Source organism: Pristiophorus japonicus, chromosome 9, assembly GCF_044704955.1.
Source record: "Pristiophorus japonicus isolate sPriJap1 chromosome 9, sPriJap1.hap1, whole genome shotgun sequence".
NCBI classification, from domain to species: Eukaryota; Metazoa; Chordata; class Chondrichthyes; family Pristiophoridae; genus Pristiophorus; species Pristiophorus japonicus.
The window spans coordinates 86,019,359-86,033,260 of NC_091985.1; the positions used below are offsets into that span (position 1 = coordinate 86,019,359).

General features: G+C 40.4%; 1 protein-coding gene across 1 annotated transcript in view; it reads right to left on the reverse strand.

Moving 5' to 3' along the window:
• Positions 1–13,902, reverse strand: part of LOC139273124 (neurexin-1-like) — a 2,375,046-nt gene that overhangs the window by 2,215,455 nt on the left and 145,689 nt on the right. The window contains exon 3 of the mRNA XM_070889537.1: positions 7,118–7,147. Coding sequence (XP_070745638.1) covers positions 7,118–7,147 — 30 coding nt within the window. The remainder of the gene's footprint in view (positions 1–7,117; positions 7,148–13,902) is intronic.

Consider the following 13,902-nt stretch of genomic DNA (forward strand, 5'->3'; position numbering starts at 1 on the left):
GGATAGGAATTGCCACTTTTTGCGATGCCTGTTCGTGCCTCTGAGGGGCGTTAGTAGACTGGCAACTGGCAATTACGTCATCGTTGTACCTGACGACCCCTTAGCAGCGTGCACCGGCTCCTTTCCGCCCCACAGCGGATTTTGCCCCACGCCACTCGAGGCTGGCGTGAGTGGGTGTCAGCACCATCCTCACGGGTCATGAAGAGGGCTGACATCCGCTCACAGGGCGGAAATTAAAAGGGAAGTCGTAAACCATCTTGCCGGTTTTGCCGACTCACCGGTCGGCCTGAATTCTTGGCCCCTTGTGTGGTCCGGGCCACTATCGTGCAATCCGACACTCCATTTTGGGTGCCGGGCTGCAGCCTCAGTACCACACTGCCCTGGTGGCCTCGTGGAGGCCATCAGAAGCTGTTCAGAGTGCACGGCAGCCCTCCCCTTTAAGCGAAGGGGAGGGGCGTTGAAAGAAGTCAGCACTACGTGGACCATCGGCTGCTGCTCGCACCCCATTAGCACCACCGGACCCACCCAAAGAGGAAGCGGAGTGCACAAGATTGCGCTCCACTTCCTCTGAGGGGTGGTAATGGCAACTTCGTGGACAGGATGGGACTTCGCGGCCGGGGCAGGACTTCGCCGCCAGGCGCTGGAAGTCCCGTCCCGAGCAGGTTACCATCCCAATTTCTCCCCCAAGATCTTCACTTCAATGCGTAGCCTATTTGCACATAAAAGCACCCTTCTGCCTTCCATTTTTTTCATATGAAATGCTTGAACAACCACAATGCAGTCTTGTACCTTCACCACACAAATGCAATATCATACAATCTATCAAATTATTACAATGAATAAGAATTGCAATATTATTCTCCATAGTTAAGAATGCAATAATTAATAAACTCATAAGATCATTAGGGGGTGAAACTAGTCAAAGCCAGTTGCATAAAATGGGTGATAGTGGACTGGCAACCCAGTTTAATGTAAAAATAAACTGGGTATGGTGTAATATGTCCTGCAGATTCGCCATTAGCCCATTTTGTATTTTTGGTGTTGACCAATTTCACCCATTTACCGTCCTTTTCAGATATTTTCACTATGTAACACCACTGTTACAATATAATTTAAAATATTTCTTACAAAATTATTAGTAAATCAGAAAGATTAGATGGGAACCTATGCAGGAAAACAGAGGGAAGTAAAATGGGGGCAGAAGCAAAAGGTAGAAAGGAGATAAGGAAAAGTAGAGGGCAGAGAAATCAAAAGCAAAATTCAAAAAGGGCCACATTACAGCATAATTCTAAAAGGACAATGAGTATCAAAAAAACAAGCCTTCAGGCTCTGTGTCTCAATGTGCAGAGCATTTGTAATAAGGTGGATGAATTAACTGCGCAGATAGCTGTTAACAGATATGATGTAATTGGGATTACGGAGAAATGGCTCCAGGGTGACCAAGGCTGGGAACTCAACGTCCAGGGCTATTCAATATTCAGGAAGGACAGACAGAAAGGAAAAGGAGGTGGGGTAGAGTTGTTGGTTCAAGAGGAGATTAACACAATATTAAGGAAGGACATTAGCTTGGTTGATGTGCAATCTGTATGTTAGAGCTGCGGAACAACAAAGGGCAGAAAACGCTAGTGGGAGTTGTGTACAGACCACCAAACAGTAGTAATAATGTTGGGGATGGCATCAAAGAAGAAATTAGGGATGCGTGCAATAAGGGTACAGCAGTTATCGTGGGTTGACTTTAATCTACATATAGATCGGGCTAACCAAACTGGTAGCAAAACGGTGGTGAAGGATTTCCTGGAGTGCATAAAGGAATGGTTTTCTAGACCAATATGTCGAGGAATCAACTAGAGAGCTGGCCATCCTATACTGGGTGTTGTGTAATGAGAGAGGTTTAATTAGCAATCTTTGCCCCTTGGGGAAGACTGACCATAATATGGTAGAATTCTTCATTAAGATGGAGAGTGACACAGTTAATTCAGAGACAAGGGTCCTGAACTTAAAGAAAGGTAACTTCGATGGAATGAGACGTGAATTGGCTAAGATAGACTGGCGAATGATACTTGAAGGGTTGACGGTGGATAGGCAATGGCAGACATTTAAAGATCACATGGATGAATTTCAACAATTGTACATCTCTGTCTGGCGTAAATATAAAACGGGGAAGGTGGCTCAATTGTGGCTAACAAGGGAAATTAGAGATAGTGTTAAATCCAAGGAAGAGGCATATAAATTGGTCAGAAAAAGCAGCAAACCTGAGGACTGGGAGAAATTTAAAATTCAGCAGAGGAGGACAAAGGGTTTAATGAGGAGGGGGAAAATAGAGTATGAGAGTAAGCCTGCAGGGAACATAAAAACTGACTGCAAAAGCTTTGATAGATATGTGAAGAGAAAAAGATTACTGAAGACAAATGTAGGTCCCTTGCTATCAGAATCAGGCGAATTTATAATAGAGAACTTGGAAATGGCAGACCAATTGAACAAATACTTTGGTTTTGTCTTCACTAAGGAAGGCGCAAATAACCGTCCGGAAATACTAGGGTCCGAGGGTCTAGCAAGAAGGAGGAACTGAAGGAAATCCTTATTAGTCAGGAAATTGTGTTTGGAAAATTGATGGGATTGAAAGTCGATAAATCCCCAGGGCCTGATAGTCTGCATCGCGGAATACTTAAGGAAGTGGCCCTAGAAATAGTGGATGCATTGGTGGTCATTTTCCAACATTGTATAGACTCTGGATCAGTTTCTATGGATTGGAGGATAGCTAATGTAACTCCATTTTTAAAAAAAGGAGGGAGAGAAAACAGGCAATTATAGACCAGTTAGCCTGACATCAGTAGTGGGGAAAATGTTGGAATCAATTATTAAAGATGTAACAGCAGCGCATTTTGAAAGTAATGACAGGATCAGTCCAAGTCAACATAGATTTATGAAAGGGAAATCATGCTTGACAAATCTTCTGGAATTTTTTGAGGATGTAACTAGTAGAGTGGACAAGGGAGAACCAGTGGATGTGGTGTATTTGGGCTTTCAAAAGGCTTTTGACAAGGTCCCACACAAGAGATTAGTTTGCAAAATTAAAGCACATGGTACTTGGGGTAATGTATTGACGTGGATAGAGAACTGGTTGGCAGTCAGGAAGCAAAGAGTAGGTATAAACGGGTCCTTTTCAGAATGGCAAGCAGTGACTAGTGAGGTACCGCAAGACTCAGTGTTGGGACCCCAACTATTCACAATATACATTAATGATTTAGACGAAGGAACTGAATGTAATATCTCCAAGTTTGCAGATGACACTAAGCTGATTGGCAGTGTGAGTTGTGAGGAGGATGCTAAGAGGCTGCAAGGTGACTTGGACAGGTTAAGTGAGTGGGCAAATGCATGGCAGATGCAGTATAATGTAGATAAATGTGAGGTTATTCACTTTGCTCTCAAACACAGGAAGGCGGAATATTATCTGAATGGCGACATATTAGGAAAAGGGGAGATGCAATGAGACCTGGGTGTCATGGTACATCAGTCATTGAAAGTTGGCATACAGGTACAGCAGGCTGTGAAGAAGGCAAATGGCATGTTGGCCTTCATCGTGAGAGGATTTGAGTATAGGAGCAGGGAGGTCTTACTGCAGTTGTACAGGGCCTTGGTGAGGCCACACCTTGAATATTGTGTACAGTTTTGGTCTCCTAATCTGAGGAAGGATATTCTTGCTTTTGAGGGAGTGCAGCGAAGGTTTACCAGACTGATTCCCGGGATGGCAGGACTGACATATGAAGAAAGACTGGATCGACTCAGCTTATATTCATTGGAATTTAGAAGAATGAGCGGGGATCTCATTGAAACATATAAAATTCTGACGGGATTGGACAGGTTAAATGCAGGAAGAATGTTCCCGATGTTGGGGAAGTCCATAACCAGGGGTCACAATCTAAGGATAAGGGGTGAGCCATTTAGGACCGAGATGAGGAGAAACTTCTTCACTCAGAGAATTGTGAACCTGTGGAATTCTCTACCACAGAAAGTTGTTGAGGCCAGTTTGTTAGATATATTCAAAAGGGAGTTAGATGTGTCCCTTATGGCTAAAGGGATCAAGGGGTATGGAGAGAAAGCAGGAATGGGGTACTGAAGTTGCATGATCAGCCATGATCATATTGAATGGTGGTGCAGGCTCGAAGGGCCAAATGGCCTGCTCCTACACCTATTTTCTATGTTTCTAATAGATGATTCCAAATTATTTTCATTGCAAATTAAACCTGAAAATCCACAAATGATAAATATGACAGAACTGTCAGATTGAATGTAAAAACTAATTTGACAGTTCCATGGATCTTCATAATCATATATACAGTCATGTTTTCTTTTACCAAACAGAATTGTATGCATTACATATTAAATCACTTAAAATGTTAATAAAACAATAACCTTCCTTGATGACATCTGAAAGGTATATTTGTAAAATGAAACCAAGAAAATAGCTTCATGTATTGCAGCCTTCATAAAACTTTGAATGCCATACATTCCCATTAACTCGTTAAAAAAATGAACACTTTTTTATGTAGTACTACTTCTGTTGTATCTTTTTCCTTTATCACCAGCTTAATCCCTTCCCCTTCTCCTGAAGTCGTTAACTCATACTGGAGTTCCTTAGTATTGGTTGCTCTCCAGTATCTTGCCCAAATTACCATTTTTTTTTGCAAACATTGACAATGAATGCTGGCAGGTTATTCAATCACAGAAAGACTATCCATTCCTCAGTTGATGTCCACATATATGCACTTCCATCAGGGATGACAAGCTATTGATTAGGAGTGAGAACAGTGCCCGATTTTCTCCTCCCTAACCAAGGGTGCTGAGGCTAATTGTAGTTGTTCCACTGTAACCGTTGCCGAGATCAGATAGCTTAGCATAGACTAGGGATCTAGCAGTGAACGTTTTGGTTTGTATGGCTCAGCACTGGATAAACTTTCCAATAGTGGGCCTCAGGAGACAGGTACAAAATATTAAAATAAATCCTAACAGTCAAAATTGGCCAGGCTTTCCAGCTTCTGAGTGTGCCACCATTTTCGGCTCCCCACACACTGATTCCACCCAGATTTAAAATCGACCTCATAAGCAACCGACTAGTCAAAATGTAAACAGTGAGCAGTTAACTGAACAACTTAATTCAACAGCACAGATCAAATTACTACCAAAATTATTTTGTCTCACCCCCAAATGATCTCTTCTCTTTTTTTAGAACTGCTATTTGTTTCCCTCATCAAGGTTCTCCCCTCCCCCTGAAGGTAATGAACGCTTGTCACCACATGGTTTAATGGCACCAATCACCCACCAGTTTGTAACCTTTGTGATCGATATTCATGTGTGAACCTTGACAATCAGTGCAGACAGTTTTCAACTGCAGGGTTATCAAAACTAAAGCAAATCTTATCCTCACCTGACATTCACATAAGCACTTCTAGCAGAAACCTCTGGCCAAGTTTCCCCTTTCTAACCTAAAGGCAATGAGACCAAATGTAGAACTCCTTCTGCCATACGACTGAGATCAACTAACTACTAGTTCCTTCTGCATCGATATGGCTCAGCTATTCACTGGCTAAGGCTTCTGAGTGTCAGGAGAGCCTTGCATCTGCTTTGATTAATATAACTGCAATGTTTTCATTTAAACTTTACCCCACATGTTCATTTAAAATTGTGATCTTGAAATGATACCTAAAATATATTTTAACTGAGCTAATCTAACATTCAACATTTACATTTATTCAATTTTGTACCCATTCAGTACTCAATATCCATTGCTCATTCAAAGACACAAAAAGCAATTACTCAACACCCATTAAATATAATTAAAAAGAGATATTGCTCAAATTGAAATGTGTAACATCTACATTTAACATAGCCTTTGTCAAGTTTCAAAAGTGACTATGTTCTATTGCAAGATGTCGGTAATTAATTTTAGAATGGTTTTGTCTGGATAATGAAATATTCTAAGAGTTAAAGTTATAAATATGTCAACCTTCCAACATGAAGGGAGAATCATATCTCATAGTTTTCTAAATTATTGTATCCAACAATCAGATAAGAATTTCACGATCAGTACAAATAGGCAAAAACATAAATATCAACAATAGCCTTACCTTTGAGATCTTGTAATGCAATGCAATATCATAACCACACATCATTTACCCAGTATAAATTTTCAGGCAACAAAAAATTCCACTTTTTCCCCATTTATATAAATGGCATTTAAAAGTATATCTTTTTAATTATTCCAAAAAAGCATAACATTTAGTACCTTTAATTTTACCTATGTAATTGATGGAATGGTTCCATGAAGTAAGCATATTTGAATAAAAAGAGAGAAACAATTTATAAGCTTTATGATATATGTAAATGCAACTAATCATAGCCATAAAAAAATATTCAATATGTAAACATTCAGATGTAACATGAGTATATTATGTTGAGATGGAAGCATGAATTCCACGTTATGAAGCTAATTTTCTGTTGGGAAATTTACGTATTCAAAACACCTGGAGAACCATGATTTAACTGACTCAAGTTAAAAAGAACATTGAATGTAATTAGGAGTGAAATTATGTGGTTGACTTGCTTGCAAAACCATTCCTCCAGCATTCCAACAGCTTGGGCAGGTGCATACAACATACTTTCAATTAGCCATGCATCTTTTTTTATGATTTAAGCACACTGCTGCACACATGTTGCAATAAAGTGTGACAATTTATCACACTCCAAGCTGAGGGCAGGCACTAATTAGTGACAATATCACCTGATACATAAGCAAGCACAACTGTGAATATCTTGACCAAGCACTCCAAATTAGATGTACACTCAATTATAATTTTAACATTGCTTCTATTTTTTTTTAAAACACTGACATTTTCACATTAATTGTTCTCATTTTCTCCTAATTTGCACAAAGACAAAGACAAAGAAAAAAGCTTGACTCAAGTGCAAAAAGAAAAAAAAAGGATAAAGACAGATTTTTCTTGAAACAGCCAAACTGGAAGTATAAGCTTTTGTTGAATTATTTCTAGAGAGAGTTTAAAGACAACTACTAAAGGGGGGAAGAAGGAAGCACAGTGGAAAAAAGGAATGGAACCCATACCTTGGTCGCCCATCATCAGGTGCGCCAGACCTTGAAGGGAAACAAGAGCACAGTCAGCAAAGAACAAGGGCACGTGGGAAGGTATTGTCACAATGACAAAAATGTTTTGTGACAGACATCTGCTCTCTATTAGATGTCTTTATTACAGGGAAATAAAAAAGCATTTTTCAACCACAGGTTTCAATGCTTTGGGATAAGATCAGAAGAATGAAGAAATGATTCAGATAGCATTGGACAATTCTGAGATTTTCTGCATACACATATTTGCATTCAAGAGAACTAAAGCTCCTAAGGGAAATGTTGTAACAGGACAACCCTTCTGCCCTACATAATATGCCAAAAGACATAAGTTGTTAGTCTGTTTCCATAAATGTATCTTTTCAGGAAAGTTTTAATGAGATTTAGGTTCTAAATATAAAATAGAAGCATTGAGTAGAGGTGCGATAAACATTGTCCACAGCTATTTACTTTCAAATAGTTATATGTCTTTCTACTTTAACTTTCTACAGAATACTGCCTTGTGTTAATTTGAATCGTTTTACATGGATTGCAGCTTGAAACCAAGCTAGTACTTAAAGTCATATCCAATTTAAGAAACAATGGGCTCAATTTTCCCCAAAACCGTTTTTTGTCGTACTTGAAGAGTTACGCCCGTTTTTTTTGGGCCCAACTATGCCCCAAAAAATCATCCAACTTTCCTCGTTTGAATTGTTAATTTTGGCGCCGCCTAGCCTGTCCTGTCCTTTAGCTTTGGGGGTGGAGCGTAAGATCTGTGCCAAAAAGATTGGGTTGCCAGGGTAACAAGGGACACAATGTGGGCTGAGGCTGGAAAGTGAAACATACAACACAATCTGGCCAGCTCACAGCAACCTGCACAAGCACCTTGCACATTGCAGCAGCATTCCAGCATTAAATTATTAAAGAGTTTATGCCAAAAGTTTATCCCTCCCTCCCGATGCCGGGTGTCACTCCTCACCCTGGCTGAAAGGCCTCCCTGCCCTCTCCCCTCTCTCCTCTTCCCACCTCTATCCTCTCCTCCTCTCTCTCCCGCTCTGTTGCTGCTGTTGTCTGGGCCATGGAACTGCATCCGCTGCACTGATTCTCTTACCCGCGCCAATTTTGTTAACTGCCCAGAGGATTTTCCAGAGTGGTCACATACTCCATCCTAAGAAAAATTGGAGTAAATCGGAACTGGCCAAACTTGCTTAAAAGGCCAAAATTGGCGTGGGTGGCAGGTTACGCCCCCAATGAGGTAAAAAAATCGTAGCCTAAAAAAATCCTACCTAAGTGAATTACACTAGCGCAGAATGTTTGGGGAAACTTGAAGATTTTAATTTACTCCAAAAGAAAATGGTGCACGCCAAAAAAACAGCGCAGTTGATTGGGGAAAATTTAGCCCAATGTCCCTAAAGCTGTATGGTTTGCAAATTTATTTTTGAACCTAAACAAGTTTGCATTGTTCTATAACATTATTCAAATCACTATTTTTAAGAGAGCTAAGTGTAGATCATAACTTTTACAGCCCAGAACAGGTAGCGTAGCAGCTACCTATTGTGCACGCCACCCAATTTCTCTTTCCATTGAAGTCAATGGTAAAAAGAGTGGGCAACCAGCAATGCACAACTGCCAGTTTTCCACCCAGCAATGAAAATTAAAATCCACACCTAGATTTGAATTTAGATACTTGATATGCATATAGAAAATTCAAGTTTCCATTATCTGGGATTTTTGAGGAACAAGTAAAATGCTTGCTGATGTCTTTTTTTAAAATGTTTTAAATTGATGTGGGTCAAAAGTACAGATTTATGACAGATTAAGCAGTGTCCATTCTATGAAGCTCACCATTAAAAGCACAGCTAATGAAAATGTAATTACGGTGTTGAAAAATCATTGCTCTGAAGGGTCAAATTGAAATTTATCATGTTAGTGAAAGCCGATCACAGCCAATAACTTATGACTGACTGGACATGGTCAGTGGTGGTAAAGTAGACAAATGCTTGACTCTCCAGCATTGCTCTGTCTCAAATTAAAGGACATGTCCCTTTGCTGTCAAATTGGTCAGCGGGAGAATCGCTTATACAGGTACCAAACTAGTTTCCACCAGCTTGGGGAGTATAACCCCCGAAGTTGTTACTTCCCTAACAATGCAGGGGCAGATATGGTTAAGTTTGCTGTCATGACCATCACTGTACATAGCTCTGACATAGACTAACAGGAAATAATTAACCTGAGGGTGGCCCATATTTTGTTTCTTTCCAAAGTAATTTTTTCCTAAGTTTCCATCAGAACATGACATTTTTACATAGAAAAATATATAGGATAGCAACTTAAATGATGTCCAAAGATTTTTTTTTAAATGTTGATGTAATGTTAAGAAGGCGCATCCACTCAATAAATGCTTAATGTAACTGATGAATCAAATAACATCTCCAGAAATGCAAACATATATCTTAAATGGCTGATTGTTAGAAAATATGTACAGGGTAGTACAAAATTGGGTTTTGCTTCATTTTGGAATATTGTCTCATGAACTGTCTCTTTGCATTCAAGCCTTTAATAGGAGCACATATTATTTAGAAGTGACCTCAGTTTGCATATAAGGATGCAACTGAGAAAGTACCACATTGGTACAAATGGGGAAAATGTTTTTTTATGGATTGTTTCATACCGAAGGGTGTGCAGCGTTTAGCACATCAATTAATAAACCATTCATTTTCAACCTTATTAAAAGTCTCATACTTCTGGCTGAAGATTAACATTATAATTTGTATTCCCATTAATTAAGTCACTTCAAAAATGAGATAATATCAATAATGGGGGCATATTTTAAAAATTGAAAAATATATTGTAATATCTAGCTCTAATTAAGTGAAATGCATTTGTTGCTAAGGTGTGCTTTAGTGTTGCTATGAGGATTGCATAAAAGATTTGCAATATTACCAAAAGGTTTCAAATGAAATTACAATTACATTTGATAATATTTAGTGTTTAACTACACAGAAACAGTATTTGATCACCATTATCTAAGCTTCAGATATTTCTGTAGCTGCATGTGCACAACTGGTGGCAGCCCTGATGAAAATAGATCACTAAACACAGATTGTATGGGATTTAGGGCAGAAAACATGGTCATTACTGTCTCTAAAGGGAATAGTAATCCAAGTGAATAAGTAGGCTTCAAGTTAAGAATTTGGGGTGGGAGGGGGTGGGGTGCAGTAGCGAAATTGCCCTGTTGCAGAGAATACTTTTCACCCGAGGAAGAGGGGCGCTGCCGCCTCCCGGGAAATTGCCCGGGAATTTGCAGAGACACTGGCATAGCAGCACTGCGCCCCACAGTGAGCGCCAGGGGCCACTGCACAACCACGATGATGTCATCGCTGTGCGCAGCGACCCCTCGCCGCCCTGCGCCGATCCCTTAACCCCTCGGGGGAAATTGTCCCACGGGTCGCAAAGCTGGCCGACATCCACTCTCGGTGCTCTTCTTAAAGGGGAGGGCGCCAATGCCCTTGGTTACCATCTTTTTTTGTCTGCCGACTCTTGGGTCGGCTCTGCGATGCCGGCCCTAGCATCGTCCGGGCCACCATCACGCAGCTCAGCACTCTATCTTGGGTGCCGTGCTGCAGGCCCAGTTGCACGCTGCCCTGGTGACTTAGTGGAGGACATCAGAGGCCTTGCAGAGTGCGCAGCAAACCTCCCCTTTAATCGAAGGGGAGGGGTCATTGAAGTGCGTTAGCGCCCCAGTAACCGCCCCCAAAGGAAGTGGAGCGTGCAAGATTGTGCTCTGCTTCCTTTAAGGGCAGTAAGGGCAATTCCGCGCTGGGGGCTGGACTTCTGCAAAAAGTCTCGGCCCCAGATAGTTACCGTCACCAACGCAATTTCGCCCCCGAGTTTTTTTGCTACAACACTCCCCTCACCCCTACATCCTGCAACACCACTACCCCCACCCCACCTTTTGCAATTTTAAGATATGTCTGGTGAGTCCCGATAAATGAGCAGTGAGCTTCATCCATAACAGAGAAGTAACAGAACTTTTTTGTTTACTTGTTTCAGTGTCAAGCCAACCACCGGGGAGCCTCATCACTACTGACAATTTAAAAGAGAAAATTGGGAATCTTACTAGGAATTGTATTTTATTCTTTAGGTGGTAAACAATTAATTTCAGGTCAAAATAAGCCTGAATTCAGAGAGTGCCAACAGAAATATCAAGACCATTATGTTTTGTTATGAGCCTACACTATGTCCATTTCTCTATTTATGTCCAATGAAGTCTGAGGGGGAGAGTTTGGTATGCGTTGTGCCCGGCTTCGAGATATAAAAAGGGTGCAACGGTGACAAATTTTGCAATGTGATGGCCTGCAACCAATCTGCGCATGCCTTCGGGCCACTGCTAAATTTGGCACGTTTATTTTTTTAAGGTGACCCCTAAAACAAGAATTCGGGCCTTGCATATATCAATAAGCGGCCTAATCCCTGTTCCAGGTCCCCGCTGGAAAATTTGTTTCTGATGAGCAGTGCAGGCGCTGGGCCTGCTCTGCTCTGGATTCTGCAGCAACTGCAGTAAATGCCCCAAAAATGTTTTAAATGTTTTAAATCAGGAGCCAGGAATGCTCCCAAACCTCATGATCACTCCACCCCTGTTGCATGCTCCAAACCATTCCCGGGACATACCTTCGGGCCAATGCTGGCAAGAAAAGCAGCCTAAAATACGTCCTCTTCAAATGCACGAGCTGACCTATGGTGGCGCAACAGGCAGCGCATGCAATTAATGTTGGAGGGCCGGTTGGAGCGCGGCTGTTGGTGCACCGCTCTTTAGGAACTCAAAAATGGGCCATAACCAATTGCTACCCCATATTTTTTAAATAGCATTCTGAACGAGTACTACAGCCTGCACCATTTAAGTCAAAATTATAGCATGGGGAAGAACCACTAATCAACACTTATTATTTAGGTAACGGTTTGGGCTGGTGAGCAAATTGTATGTTTTCAATTTGTATTCTATTTAGGTTAGTAGTCTTTTCAAACTAGAATAGAATCTCAACAAATTGGACCTTTAACAGAAGTCTTGTATTGTGTAGAAATGTCTGCAGTTTTAAGGTCATGTCAAACCTTGTATAATGGATCTATTATATTTAAATCCGATAGTGTTTATGATATAGAAAATATGTTAATATATTTGTTTTTACTTTTGTTAAATATGAATCTGCTCTCAAAATGTGGTTTTATAAACCATTTTGGTTTCTTGTACTTATGTAGATGCTGCTCAGGATATTACTTGTTTAGAAATTATAAGCATTTTTATATGTATATTAATACATTATTGATAATGTGCAAAAGGTTGATTTGATAGAGAACAATTCCTGCTGAAGCAAGCGTACTTCTCTATTTTGGGGTGTTCAATAGTGAATATTTTGCATTGATGTCTATGAGAAGTCTTGTACTTAGATCTTAAAATCCAAATTTTATTTTAACATAATTTCAGCTCAAATAAATGCTAAAAAGTTTATGAACTTATTAGTAATCTATAAACTACAATAATATATTTATGCATATTTTGTCACTATTGTTTATAATGCCTCTTACTGTGATGATTATATTGTAAACAACAGCCACTCAAATTGATAAATCTATTGTTATTTTCGAGGAAGACTTCCTCTGATCCTAAAGTACTCTAGTTAGATCTAAATAGAACCCAATCACTCCAAGACCTCACCCCTTCCTATCTCTGTAGCTTCCACCAGCCCAACAATCCTCCAAGATCTCTGTGCTCCTCCAATTCTGGCCTCTTGGACATTCCCGATTTCCTTTGCTCCACCACTGGTGGTTGTGCCCTCAGCTGCCGATTTGTAATTGGTAGTTTGCTTAAAATCTGACTAAATGATCTTCTGAAACAATGATTCTCCCCCCCCACCCACCTGCTATCGTCTAACAATATGATTGTATGCTGACGAGTGTGATGTCATACAAATCCATATGTAATGCTTTTTCTATAGATACCAGTCTATTTACAAGCCATAAGCTTAATTTAGTGAGGGCAGATAATGAATAAATCCACTTTATCTAATTCTGGTCTGAAAACCATTTTATTAATTTAGTGCATTAGGCATCACATGGTGCAAAAAAGAGGTAAATCTCACAAAGACATTGAGGTCTCCTGAAATTTACCTGATTGATTCCTGTGAGCAGTTAAAAACTTGCAAAAATTAGACTGGTACCAATGAAAATGGATTTCCCATGTTCCAGCAATCATGATTTATCAAGTGATGGTTATCTCTCCATCTAATGTTCTGCATACAAGGGACAGAATTCCAAATGTCATAGTCAAGGAGAATGGCTCACAGATGAGAGCACAACGTCATGTGTCAATGGAACACTCTTCCTAACAATCATATAGCGCGATGAAAATCCAACCACGTCTCTCTGATGCTGGCGAGGGTGAATTTTGACTGAAGCATGGTGGTCTGTATTTCATGATTCATTTATTATTCTCATCATTGTGTTCAAATCCTTCCTGAGCCTCATCCTCCCGAACTCCAAAACCTCCTCCAGCCCTCGAGCCCTCCTATTCTGGCCTCTTGCGCAAGCTCGATTTCTTTTGCTCCATCATTGGCATCCGTGCCTTCAGCTGCCTGTGCCCTCAGCTCTGAAAATCCCTCCCTAAACCTCTCCACCTCTCAACCACTGTCTCCTCCTTTAAGTCACTCCTTAAAACTTGCTTCTTTGACCAAATGTTTGGTCACCTGTCCTAATATGTCTTTATGTGGCTCAGTTTCAAATTTTGTTTGATA